Consider the following 14,176-nt stretch of genomic DNA (forward strand, 5'->3'; position numbering starts at 1 on the left):
CAAGCAAACGTTACTTCTATAAAAAAAAAAAGGAAAAAAAGAGAGAACTGAATTTTTATTATTTATTATATTTGTTTTTGTAAATTGTGTCTATAATAGTTGATAAAGAAGTCTGCGTAAATTCTATTAAAAGATATTCTTAAAATTTTTTCTTAATATTCGAGCTTTTGTCGAATTACTGAGGTCTAAAGGTCTTTAATTTATTTTCAATTACGTCTTTCTTGACTTATGATTTTTCAATCTTTTCCAGTTTACATCGATTTTCTTACATTTTTAAAGTCTGAAGAGAATTTCATGTTTGATTCCATAATTTGGTTTTATGACTTTTTCCTTTGAAATCAGGATTCAATTCGAATTCAAGAGTTACTATCAGTACTTTTACTCTTAATTTTTATCTTATAATATCTTAATTTTTAATCATATAATAATTTATTATGCTAAGTATAAAATTAAATTATGTTTTCGACGTGAAAATTGAATATAAAAAGAATGGTTTTAAATATTTATATAGCATTCATACGACTTCTCAAAATTCTGTGATGCTTAAACGATGCGTAGACGTCCTTCTTCTATTACGATCCTTCTTCGATTACTATGTTTTATATCGAGAATGCTAATGCAACAACATTCTTCTTTATATATGTGTAAAGTTACAGTAACTCGACAATAATGTTCAATAAATTGATGAAGCTATTTTTCTGCCTCAGCATTATTCACAATTCGGTCACAAGTCCTTTGTCAAAAATCTAAATAGGTATTATACGCTCTTTGTTTGCCATAAGCTTTTATAATGCTTGAAAATGGTTCACAGTCTGATTATATTCGTGATTTAATTGGTACAATTTCTCTCTTCGTATACCTAGAAAAATTATTTTGTTAATATTATTAAAAGAGTATGTTTTATAAAGTCCAATTTTCAGAAAAATAGAAAAGAATATTAATTGAAAACAGGAAATTCTTTTGTAATACATTTTATTAAATATTGTTACATATTGCGAGCGACATGTTGTTATGTATGGACGTAATTTTAACATGTGCAATTTTTATATTTGAATTCCTGATTACAACACATCTGTAATTCCGCTTTTGAAAAATCTTTAATTTTGCTTTTGAACATGTAACAAAGCTTCATGACATGCTTCTTGTTTCTTAATGATTAGTAATGCTTCATCTTTGTCAATTTGTAAATGACTTGATCATTATGGATGTAAGCACATGTAAGCTATCTATATTTTTATATCTACATTGCTAAGGAGGACTCCAAGGAGAGTCCTCTTTGAAGTTTGAAACGTTCAAATAAATAAGATTATTCCAACTACTGATTGCGAGTATTTTATTTCATAATAATTTGAGCTGTTTATCTGCGTTAATTTTCATTAGCCTACTTTTATTTATTTGTATGTTATTTGTTACATATCAACATTTTCAAATTTATCCGGAAGATAGAATATAATATTCTAAAGAATTGTTTGTTTTGATTGTTTATTCACTAAATAGTTGAAATTAGATCTATCAGATTCAGACATGTAAAGGTACACCCTATAAAATTGGATCATATTATGTCTTATATAGTATAAACGTGCACATTTTTTTAAATACGTGATGCCAGTGAAAATTTTGTGCTTCAAGTATATTTCTCTTTTCTTCAGAAATAAAATCTTTCTTCGTTCGTAGTGAGCAATTGGTTCGTTAAATCACGTTTGTTCATTTTACATTTTCACCCGATTCAGTGAAGTCTATTAAGTTTCTTATTTTTTCTTTGAATCGAAGAATCCGATTGAAAAGACTACGTTGATCGATGAAAGACAAAAAATCAAATATTTCTTTACTGACTAACGAGCTTACTTGTGGACGAAGTGACTAAACGAGTTTGCTTCTATTACTACAATTTGTAAAGTCATCGATACATTTGCAAGGGCACGTCGACTTTTATTCCATGAAAAAACGAGACAAATCGTCCGCTTAGATGCCTCATTAATCCTAGCTATACATATACACACTCTTTTTTTCTATCTTTGATTTTCTATCTTTGATACACATTCGGGTCCCTGGGATTCCATCCATATTTATCACCTTATAACTCTTTCCGTAAAATAATATTTCAATTAATTTTTTTTTAATCGATGGAGAATTAAATAAGGAAGAAATCCATAATGTGTAAAAGTCGATAGAATTAAGAAGCTTCGAGATATATAGGTTCAAAGAAAAAAAAGTTTAGAAACACGAACAAAATCTCAATTTAGCAAATTGCACTGAGGACCCCAATGTGTATAGCTATAGCTAATGTTAACAATGATATTTTTGTATTGTCTTTTTTATTTGTTTGTTATTTAATTTTTAATAAATTTTTTAATAGTGTTTTTGTAAAAATAGAAAAAATTGAACATCGACAATGACCATAACAAAAATTTACGAATGCGGTTCGAATTAATTAATTACCCATTGTATTCACCAGATTTCATCCCCAACGATTTTTTTCAGTTTCCTAGGCTCAAAGTTTGGCTCGAAGGACACAGATTTTCATTAAACGAAAACATTAACACTAGCACAAATAACAACTGACTTAAATAACAACTGAGCGTCAAAATGGCTACAATTTTTACAGATATCTTGCAAAACATGTACGATAGTAGTACCAGAATGGTTTTGTTACCATTTTGTTGTTTTCGTACCAGAATTTATTTTGACGAGTAATGCTATAATATTTTCATATTGAGACTCAAAATTTTTCAAACAATCCTCGTATTATAACTATAAATGAGACATAACAATGCTTAAAGTTATTTGTATATATATATATATATATATATATATATATATATATATATATAGGATGACCTTTTAGAAAATGGCATTACCCATTATGAGCAGGTAGAATGGACCGAACAAAGTCGAAAAGTTTTCTTATTTTACAATTTGCACAATAGTTAACGAAACAATATGTTGATTAGTTCAAAATTGGTTTTATGGAAACTAGGATGCGACCACAGAATCATCCTATCAATTAAATTAATTAATAATTGTGTTTAATTTATAGCATAAAGGATAGTAAGAGAAAAAGTTCAAATACCGAGCCCAGAAGGTAAGCTTATGATACCAATTATATATCAAATTGTTCTCTCTTTTTATTAAGATCAAATCTAAGAAATTTAATGTGTCGCTCTCAACTTTCATTGTAAACTTTAACTTAGGATGAAATTCGTTAAATGTACTTAGCAATGTATCTAAATTCTGTTCTGGAATGGCGAAAACAATATCATTTACATATCTGTAGCAGTGAGAAACTTGAGAGAGGACATGGCAGCTCAAAATCTGTAACCGCAAAATGCTGCCGCGCACTACCGCCCTCTGAAGAAGTGGATATTAACTACATAACAATATCCACCTTTTTGCAATGCTCTTGATAAAAATAAATCATTGAAACCTTTATTAATTTAATAGATTTTAGTTATTTTAGCGATTTCAACTATCTATTTCCATCAGAAGCACTGCAAAAAGGTAGATATTGTTGTAGTTAACATCCACGAAATTATTCCACGTTTTGGAACATTTCAGTGAAATTGCTGAAAATTTGCTGAAACTTCACTGAAAGTGAATTTTTCAGCTAACATACTAAAAAATCACTGAAATTCAATCAAAATTTCTTTGAAATTTTCTGAAATTTCTCTGAAATTCTTACTGAAATTTGTTAAAAAATTTTGTTGAAATTTTTCTGAAACTTTATTGAAAATAAATTTTTCAGCTAAACGTCGCTGAAATTAAACTGAAATTTTATTGAAATGCTGAAATTTTATTGATAAGTGTTCCAGAATGTGAAATAATTTCAGCAACATTTTTCCACCAGAGATAGGATGGAGCATAACTATGAATTTCATTGGAGCAATGTTCTAATTTTAGATGAGGAAAGGAATTACAATAAGAGATTAATTTCAGAGTCAATTTTTATCAAAAAACAAAAAATGGGTTAAATTTACAAAATGATACGAAATTATTGAACTCTGTATATATCGATTTGGTTATAGAAGATTGATGTTTCTATGTTTTAAATCCTTGATTCTAACTTTGGACGTATTCTTATTGTTGTACATATTTATTTTTATATTTATTTTGTTATCGTTGGCTCACATTGCCATTTCGATCTGAATTCTCACACGATAACGAATCTGTCTATAATTTTTTTTAATGTACATAACAGATCATTGTTAATCTGATTTCAACGTAAGTTTTTAGTGAATTGGACTTTATAATTATAATTTGACTATATTAATTTATTTTGGTTTATTTTAGTGAAAATTTCTAATATGTGCAGTTTGTTTATTTAGCAAAATATAATAGACAACATTGAAGATTTCAAGTAGTGACAATAGGTTAACGATGATTTGATGATTTGGCGCTTACATATTTATAATTTTTGATTCTACCAATTATATTTTATATACTAAAGAAGATCTAATACCAGGGTTGAAACGTCTATATTTAATTTTAATATATGTACATATTATTACACACGAACACACACAATTAGATGGTAGCCCACATTGGCATTTTCTCATTACATCATTATATTTACATTGAAATTAATGATTGTAATGTTTTATAACAGTTTATAACATGTATGATTATATATATACATATATAGTATATATATATAAAATTCATTTTTTAATACTATTTTTAAAAAATAAATATTTTAGGATTTCTAATATTTTTTACATTAATAGTAGACAGCAGGGTTGGGAAAGTTACTTTGTAAAAATAACTAGTTACGTTATAGTTTTTTTTTTAAAAGTAACAAGTTATCGAGACTAAAAATTAACTCGTTACAATTACAGTTACTAAAAAAATAACTTTTTAATTACTTTTTTGTTATAATGACAGAACAATATGAGTGACATTGATATCATTAGGGCTATAAAAAAAAAATAATTTACTTTTACAATACAATTTTATTTAAAAATTCCTTTAATTTATCCTCCAATAATTTTAATAATAAAATACTCGCTCTGGGCTGCGTTCCACTTACGTCCGCTTGTATAATTTTATCCTTGTGATTACAAATATTAAACAATGAAATGATACATGCAAGCGTTGCGTATGTTAAGTGGTATGCACCCTTAGCGCTATAAATGCTTCAAAGCATTTGATTGATCAATCAAATAAAAGAATTTTACAAACTGACCAATCAAAAAATACTTCGAAGCATTTGTAGCATTAAGTGGACCGTAGTCTTAATCAGTTTTCAGATTTTAACCAATCACATTAAATTGACAAGTAAGTTTCAAATGTAAAGTAACTGTACAAGAAACTGTTAAATCAGTTACTAGTTATTGAAAGAAATGTAACTAAGTTAAGTTACAGTTATAGATAGAAAAAAAGAACTAAGTTAAGTTACAGTTACTGAAAAAATGTAACTGTAACTGTAACTTAGTTACAAGTAACTAGTTACTTCCCAACCCTTTGTACTGTGGTAGGCAGTACAAAGTTTTTATTGATATAATTCGTCTTTAAATATTATATAATAATACTAAATAAATTAAGTTTTTAATAGATGCGGCGTATATACCGGAGTTATCCTAACTCAAAATATATACAGTCAAAATAAAATGTTAAATATAATAATAGTAAACAACATTCAAAAATACATACTATATATTCATGTAATAATACGCTCAAGTTTAAAGCAAAATAAGGAAGTAGAAGTAATTAAATGCTAAAATATATCTCAGAAATGTTGGAAACGTCCCTTAGAATGTATCGAAATATTATATAATATTTGGAAATAAAAAAATGCGTTATAAATGCTGGCTATTGATTATTGGTATATTAGCGTCATGGTGTAACAGCGAGCTATTGAACAAATCATTCCATAAGTAATTGCTAGAATTCGCCACTTAATAGCGAAGATATTGAGAGAGGCTACAATATCACTGGTCATACCATCTTTTCTTCTATTTATTTTTAATTAATATTATACAGCTAAATTATCTTTTAATTAGTATTAAAAATGATGTAAAAAATTTTAAAAATAAATTCGAGATAAATTTTTTACGAACGATTTTTAACTTAATTAAGTTTTTAAGCTCAACTTACTCTGAAAAAAATTAACATAAATTGATTATCCACAAGCATGTGACGAATAGTTACTCGTAATGAATTCGATCTTCCATTTATTTGCTCGGACAGATTAAACCGCTCCGTAATTTCATTATAGCAGCTACTTTCTTGAGAGATGAAGCGAACCTGTCGGATCGAGCTAATTTTTGACGGAAAAATGATGGGTCGACTTTAAGGGGTTATCAGCTGGTTGTGCAAACACGTGAAAATCCATATTAGACTGACATCAATCATCGTGATTCACGCCTGATATTCTCGTCCTTCGTTTTGCTCGTAGACGATAATCCTGACGGATAGTCATCAGAAGCGAAACCTTTCTCTAACCAACTAGAAGACGCGTCAAAGAATTATGTTAGCTTTTTAAAATATGAAAACGACTTCATCGTCGAGCGAAAAGAAACATCCGTTCTGCTAGGATAATAACAGATATAATATTAGATCCTTAACCTTATAATATGAAAAAAAACTTGCTTCTAAAATCTTATACTCAAATAATTGTTGTTATTTTTCAATGACTTTTCATCTGTTATTAGATTAGATTAAATTAGATTCTTCTTCGGAATTATTTTAAAAATTTTATATTCTCTGATAAAATAAGATGTATACGTAGGCTGCTGGAAAAGTTTCTGTAATCTAGTACTTCCAGTGGCGCCAACGTTCTGCTACTATCATATCCGTAAAATTAGATCCGTTTTTAATTCAATTGAAAGTTGTACCCAAGCCAACTAGTTTTGTTTGCATAATATTTTAAAAGAAGTTATTTTGTAAGAAAATGGAAATTTCGCGTGAAAATGTTCGGGCAATGATTTTTTACAATTACGAATGTAATCTAATTCCGAACAATGCATCGATCGACTTTGGCTTTTGGGGATGAAGCACCATCCAATAGGACTGTTTATAATTGATTTGCCGAATTCCAGCGTGGACGTACCTTTCTTAGTGATGAATTCCATGAAAGTCGTCCACGTCTGTTGTTGCCACTAATGTTGATGCTGTGCGTGAAATGATTGAGCGAGACCGGCATATAACACCGCGAGATTCAGGCATCCTTAGGCATTGACATGAAAGCAATTCATACGATTTTGCATGATCACTTGAGCGTACGGAAACTTTGCAGTCATTGGATCCCAATTTGAACGAAGCTCAAAAACAGGCTAGTGTTAAATGGAGCAAAGAAATGTTCAAGAAATTCAACCGAGGTCGGTCAAATTTGGTCTACAACAGCGTTACTGGGGATGAAACATGAATCTATTCGCATGAGCTCGAAAGTAAACAACAATTCACTGTTTAGGTATTAGAATTAAGAAATTTATCTTAATTAAAGAATTTCGCCCCGATGTTATTGCGGATGTATAGGCCAATCCCTCCGCCTTCTATACCTCCTCTGTCAAGTATGATTAGGTGAAAATTAGTTAATTCAAACGAAAGTCAAGAATATGAGGCAAGTCGCATCATAATAATACTTGTATTATCAAAATGATTGTGAAAAAAGTAGTCAGAGAATTCGAGGAAATGGAGGAAGAGAGATTGGCAATTAACATGGCCTAGGCGTAATAGTCTGTGGCAAGCACGCGTAACCGAGCGTCACATCTTCAGATTCTTCGATGAGATGTTTTAGAGATAGCATCACGTCCCGCAGTGGTCGTCCTGTGATTTTTAACAACTGACGGTAGTAATGGTGATGGTGGCATCCGGGTCTCAGTTTCTCCACTGCCTGCAAGAGTCACAGGGACGCCGCGAGAAAACGTGATTGCAGGGCTAGCTGGAGGGCCACTCAGAAGTGAGGCGGCAGTGGTAGACAGAGGCGGCGCCTGATGAGAATTGGAAGCTAGCGGGGCTCCGGCAATGATAGATTCCAGATGACCGCCATGGCATAGGCGAATCAGCGAGGTGGTGGAGTAGCGCCTACGTAAATGGTGGAGTAGCGTAAATAATGCCATTACATAACTAGGCGCTGTGTAAGTGGTCTTCCCTGACGGCAGTTTTAACCGCATTGAGTTCACGACGAACTGAAGTAGACAATTTCTCCTTTAAGCCGGAAATCAGCAAAAGATTCAGAGACTTCAGAGCCGTCAAGGGTGCGAGAGATCGACGATAGAGTATTTTCAAGCTAATAATAGAATCACTCTATATATATACTCAGGAACAATTGATTCCCATATTTTCCCTCATCCCCTAATTATTCCCATCAAAGACAAAGAAACTCATAATATAAATTAAGATGTACGAAATGCACAGCGGTCGGATTCAATTAGAAAGATTATTTAATTAGTAATCTGCTTCGGGAATGCATATTTAAGTGAAGTGATTACCAAGAGCGGTTTTTCCAATGTAAACATTTGACAAAGAAACATTCTTCCTGGTTAAATTCTTGGATTAGGCTGCAAAGTAAACGAGACTATAAGTTATCAAAAAATAAGTTCGAAGCAACTCATTAGATAATTTATTTGAAAAATTCCAAAAAAATTCTAGTGCGCTCCCAAAGATTAAATAAAGTTTTGAAAAATAAATGGCAGAGAAGCTCCAAAACGCGATCTTCAAACTGTTCAGTCAAAACCTCGAAAAGATTCAATGTATTCATATCAAATTATAAGACAAATAGAAAATCAAATTGAAAATGAATTTAGAAACTCTTCTGATTCCATAATTTCAGTTTCTCATTTGGAATTGATCTCTCCTCCTCCTAAAATTTCTTATTCTCTAACCATAAACCTAGATAATATCTCACCTGTTAACATTCTGTCAACTTTCCCTGAACGCTCTCAAAGTAACCATTCTTCTTACATAAATCTATTTAGTCACCCACTTTCGAGCCTTCTGAAAATAATCATTTGTTTCTCCCTCATCAAATGAACAAATTTACATATCTCATTTTAATCTCTTTAATTCAAATGATTTAGAAGAATTATTTCCTCCGAATCTCCAATTTCTTAATTCTTTCGAGTTTCAAATATTCAGAGATCCTACTTTTCTAGATATTCCCCTATAATCAAAGAATTATAATCCTAAATCCTAAAACCCATGAACCCTTCTCCGTTTCAATCTGTTTCTTATACGTCGAACTAGCCTCTTCCTCTCCTGATTTAGAAGCATAATATCACAATTTATGTGCACAAACGTTTGGTTCTCCAGCTTAATTGAAAGAACTTATGTGAATAATGAACAGAAGATAGATCAACATTATAATTACACCTCTCAAGATCCTGTTCAGAAACTTCCGAAATAATGTAAAATCGCGAAATACAACTCAACACAACATAACATTTTACACTAAACTAGACGATATGTAAATAAACTTAGTTTCGTTTTAAGAAATTTAAATTATGTACATTATGTTATAATAGAATTTATTAAATATAAAGTTATGTAAGATTAATTGAATGAATTTATTCCAATTCTTGATTGCATTCCTCCTCTTATAAGGTCATACGTTCCTATCCTAGGCTATAAAGAATAATTTCCTTGACTTAAAAATGAACCAACGGGCTCACTATTTCAGAGCAGAGTCATCGCGTTCAGCCATAGACTTCTATTTTGAAATTTAATTCGAGTGCGTTTGTGATACGCGCAATAAGGCATCTTCTGAAACGTTAATCCAAGCCCCTTTCATGCACGTTCTAATTCTCGTGAAATAAAGATTTCTGGGGTTCTAACGTAACATATACATAATGATAATGTCTAAACATAATAAGTGAGTATAAACATAATAAGAAAAAGAGAAGGACAGAGAGAAAGAGATTATAAAAGAGCTAAATAAATTACAATAATTATGTTATTAAATAAAAATTATTATATTATTAATTTAACAACAAATAAAATTGGCTCAATAATAAATAAATATAAATTCACGAGGCGGTAGAAATCAGCGCTAAAACTAAGTTGCACAATAATATAAGTACAATAAGGATTCGGTTAGAGAGCGCGTGAGTGTGTGGAGCGTGTGAATGCGGCGCAGGAGGTTAGATGCTTTTTAGGATGGGTGGCGACGAGTGGTTGTGGAAAAACCTTACAGAGGCGGAGACGGAATAAGATAAATTATCTTAGGAGATAATTAAAGAAGTCGCAAATTAAAGAAAAGGGGTAAGCGGAGAGAAGGAGCGAGAAATCTGGTGGAAGCGAGGTTAGATATAATGGCAGAATCGTTGACGTCGTCGACGGCGTCACAATCGCGTATGTCCAACAGGGAATAGGTGGGGATTAAGCGGCGATAATAAGAACTAAAGTAAAACACAACATGTCAGACAAACCGACGGAGGGTAAGTAGGTTGTATTGACGCCGGCAAAACGAGGAAGGCCCACTAACTCCGAAAGATTACTGAGGGAGAGAAGTAATTCGGCACCGGATGCGACAAGTATAATTGAAAGATATAGTAGACTAACTAAGATATAGTAGAGGACAAAAGATGGATCTTGAAGATAAAGGCAAGATGGACATCGAAACGCTAGAAAATGATAATTTAAATAATACAGTGAAAGCGTTGGTAAACATTATAAGAGAGATAGTAGAAGAAAATAAATTACTACGTAAAGAGTTTGAAACTTTAGGTAAAGACGTTAAGCGATTGGTAGGTTTAAAAATAGACAATTTAAAATAGGAATTGATAACAAGAGAAGAGAGAATTAATAAAGAGGTAAACGAATTATATAGAGAAAAGAGAGAAAGAACTATTAATAAAAGTTAGGGAGGATAGCAAAAAGACGGTAGAGCATGCGTTAGTCTAAAGTTGATGATTGAATAAATAATGTTGAAAAGGGAAAGTTAAAACTAATTAAAAAATTTGGTCGAATGTAGTCTAAAGATAGAAAGGGAACCTTGAAAGATTTATGTAATATAGGCAGAATATGAAAAATACGGCTAAAGAACTTTTTCAATGAAGGAATATGTGAAACCGATTCCACAAACTTACTTATTGCAGAGATTTTAACGCCAGAATAGGACAAAAAGGACGTCTGTCACTTCTTGGAAGATTTATATTAAAGAAAGTTTAAAGATCGGTTTTTAAACGCGGATGGGGAAATTTTAATAAATCTGATAAATGATAGAGGTTGGGGGATTCTAAACGATAATATAGATGGTGATTGGAAGGGAGAGTATACGTATGTGAGAGCAAGGGAGGAATTGATCATTGATTACGCACTAGTGAACTGAGATGCTTGGGATAGAATCACGAATTTTGAAATAGGAAATCGTATTGAGTCATCTTTCGTTAGAGATTAAAGTTAGAAATAGAATTAATACAAGAAGTAGAGAAGACATAAGAAGATATTATATTATGGAATAATGAAGCTATAGAATTGTATCAAACAAAGATGAAAAATTGTAATTTAGTTAAATACAACGTGAAAGAAAGGTTTAAGGAGTTAAGCAAGATATGCAAAGAGACTTTTTGTAAGAAAAAGTTAGAAGTAGAAAACTAGGATATGGTGGGATAGAAAATGCTCAAAAATGAAAAGAAAGATGAAGAAAATATATAGGAAATTTAAGACAGGTACAACCTCGAGGACAGAATACCTAGTAAAGTTAAGTTTAAAGATTTGCAATAAAAAAGTAGGAGATTATAAGCGAAAAGTAGAGCTAAAAATACATAAGATAAAAAATAAAACAAATGCGTGGAAAGTTATAAATAAGTATAGAAGAAGAAAAAGACGATATTAGTAGTAAGATTAGTATAAGCGAATAGAAGGAATACTTCATGGACATACTGGAGGGAAAGATGGGAAGTTTTGACCAGCGTCAAACCGCAAAAGAGATCAAGAAGAAGACACAGAAGCAGAGTTAGAGAACGAAGAAATAGAAAGGCACATCAAGAGGATAAAAACGAAGAAAGCAGCAGGAGCGGATGACATTCCAGGGGAAGCCTGGCTTTACAGTGTAGGTGAAGCCAGAGACGGACTAAAAGAAATTTTGAAAGAAGTCTGTCGAGGTGAAGGATACCTTGAAGAATGGAGGAAAGGGTTTATATTCCCATTACGGAAAAAAGGCTGCAAAGATGACGTGAGAAACTACATAACTATTACTCTGCTAAATACAGCATACAAAATTTATACCAACATTCTCACGGAAAGATCATTGAAAAATGATGTTGAAAGCAAACAAATTCTTCCTGAAGTGCAAGCAGGCTTTCGTGAAGAAAGGTCGATGATGGTTAACATTTATGTGCTACAACACATTGTAGAAAAAGAGTTGAAGGAGGACGGAGATATGCGCGTTTTTTGTGGACTTAAAGGCGGCGTTTGATAAAGTAAACGGGAAAAGCTGTGGACAATAATGGAAATGCTGAATGTAAGAAAAGATCTAATCGGAAGAGTAATAGAAATTTATGAAGAATCAAAGGCAAAAATGGTAGTGAATGGTGTAAAATCGGAAACGTTCTGACAAATGAAAGGTCAAAATCCGACAGGGCTACTCCATTAGCCCTCTCTTATTCGCGATCTATATAGCGGAAAACAACATGAAAAGAAGCGGCATTGGAGGAGTCAAAGGGGTCAGGAACGTCTTTGGACGTTGGCATACGCAGATGACCTGGTCCTGCTTGTAAAAAATGAAGAAGCAATGGAGAAGAGCATGACTGAAAAGCAAGACTGAAAAGATATATGAAAGATAAAGATTTAATAATAAAATAGTAAACTGTGGTAAGTCGAAAATAATGATTTTTGAAGAGCACAGCAATAGGAGAAAAAATAGAACCTGGAAATGGAGCACAGAAATAATTGACGAAGTAAAAGAATTTTGCTATTTAGGATTCACCTTCAGAAAAAATGGAGACTGAGGACAACATGTAAAAAAAATGGAAGTTAAAGTGAATATTGCGGTGCGTAATGTGTGGGATAGCGTTTATTCAAAGAGAACTTTCACAAGTACAAGTGGTTTTTCGACAAACTTGTGGAAAGTATCAAGCTGAAATACATTAAATGGTGTTTAGAGCTAGAGATAGCTGGACCCCGGATTATATTGTTTGAGAAGGAATCAAGACAAACAAGTTTTGGTGTAGCACAGTGAAAAGAGCTTTAAAATTTGAAGAAAAACTAATCAATAGTAATGGGAGAGTGTTGATAAAAAATTGTTGGAAAAGCGAGAAGGTAGATTAGATAGGAAAAGCTTGTCAATGAGACGTGTATATCTGAACGCGAAGACAATTATTGGCTATAGACAATTAGGTTTAGAGCTTAGTAGTGGAAGCAATGAGAAAGTCAGCATTTTTGTGATAGAAAGACAGGTAGAGATAGAGAGACAGGAGAGGTATAATTATATAAGAAAGTCAAGATATAATGCGAAGTATGAGATGATTAATACGGTGGATCTACCAGTTTACTTTAGAAGTAAAAGCAGTTTTAAGGATGTTAAAAGACTTGCTAAGGCCAGATGTGGAAATGTAGAAGAAGCTAATAAGTTCTGGACAGGGCAGAAAGAAAGAATGTGTACGTTTTGTGAGGAGGAACTTGATACTTTGGAGCACTTGATCAAAAATTGTAAAAATCTGAAAAGTGTAAAAATAGAGTTTTTTGATTATTTTGATGTTGTTTCGGAGAAACTTAGCAAAGGTAAAAGGATCTGGCTGGAAAGAATTAAAAAGGCAAGAGAGGAGAAGAAGGTTAGGAATAAGAAGGTGAAGGTAGACTTGGATAAAGAGGTCGAATGGGATGTGCGTGAGGAATGTGTGTTGGTATGAATGAGTTAAGATGTTAATGTAAATTCATTTCGTGGCTAAATTAATAGCTGAAATAAATACTACTACTATAAAGTATAATAATATAAATATATAAATAAATTTAATTAATTCTTATTGTTTTGACTCTGTTTTGAGTCATCTTCAGCAGAAAAATATAAAGCATTATCGCAATGGAAAAAATACAGCTGAATTATAAATAAAAAAATTATATTTCATGCGTTTCCAAATGCAGATTGTGTGGGCCATGCAGTAAGATCATCCTCAACATTATTAAATTATTTTATTCTTATGGAATGTAGTAACGCTGCCAAAAAAGATAAAGCATTTGGTAAATTTGATCCGCCGAATTAGTACATCGGATCTAATTGTAGATATATATATATATATATATA

At 31.7% G+C, this 14,176-nt stretch overlaps 1 protein-coding gene across 1 annotated transcript; it reads left to right on the top strand.

The window, feature by feature from the left end:
• Nucleotides 1-10,517: 10,517 nt before the first annotated feature.
• Nucleotides 10,518-12,352, top strand: LOC108755573. Its single transcript, XM_018498656.1, has 2 exons — nucleotides 10,518-10,659; nucleotides 11,847-12,352. The coding sequence occupies exons 1-2, from the start codon at nucleotides 10,518-10,520 to the stop codon at nucleotides 12,350-12,352; spliced, it is 648 nt and encodes a 215-aa protein (XP_018354158.1).
• The last annotated feature ends 1,824 nt before the right edge of the window (nucleotides 12,353-14,176 follow it).

The sequence above is a fragment of the Trachymyrmex septentrionalis genome, unplaced genomic scaffold, assembly GCF_001594115.1.
Source record: "Trachymyrmex septentrionalis isolate Tsep2-gDNA-1 unplaced genomic scaffold, Tsep1.0 scaffold89, whole genome shotgun sequence".
NCBI lineage: Eukaryota > Metazoa > Arthropoda > Insecta > Hymenoptera > Formicidae > Trachymyrmex > Trachymyrmex septentrionalis.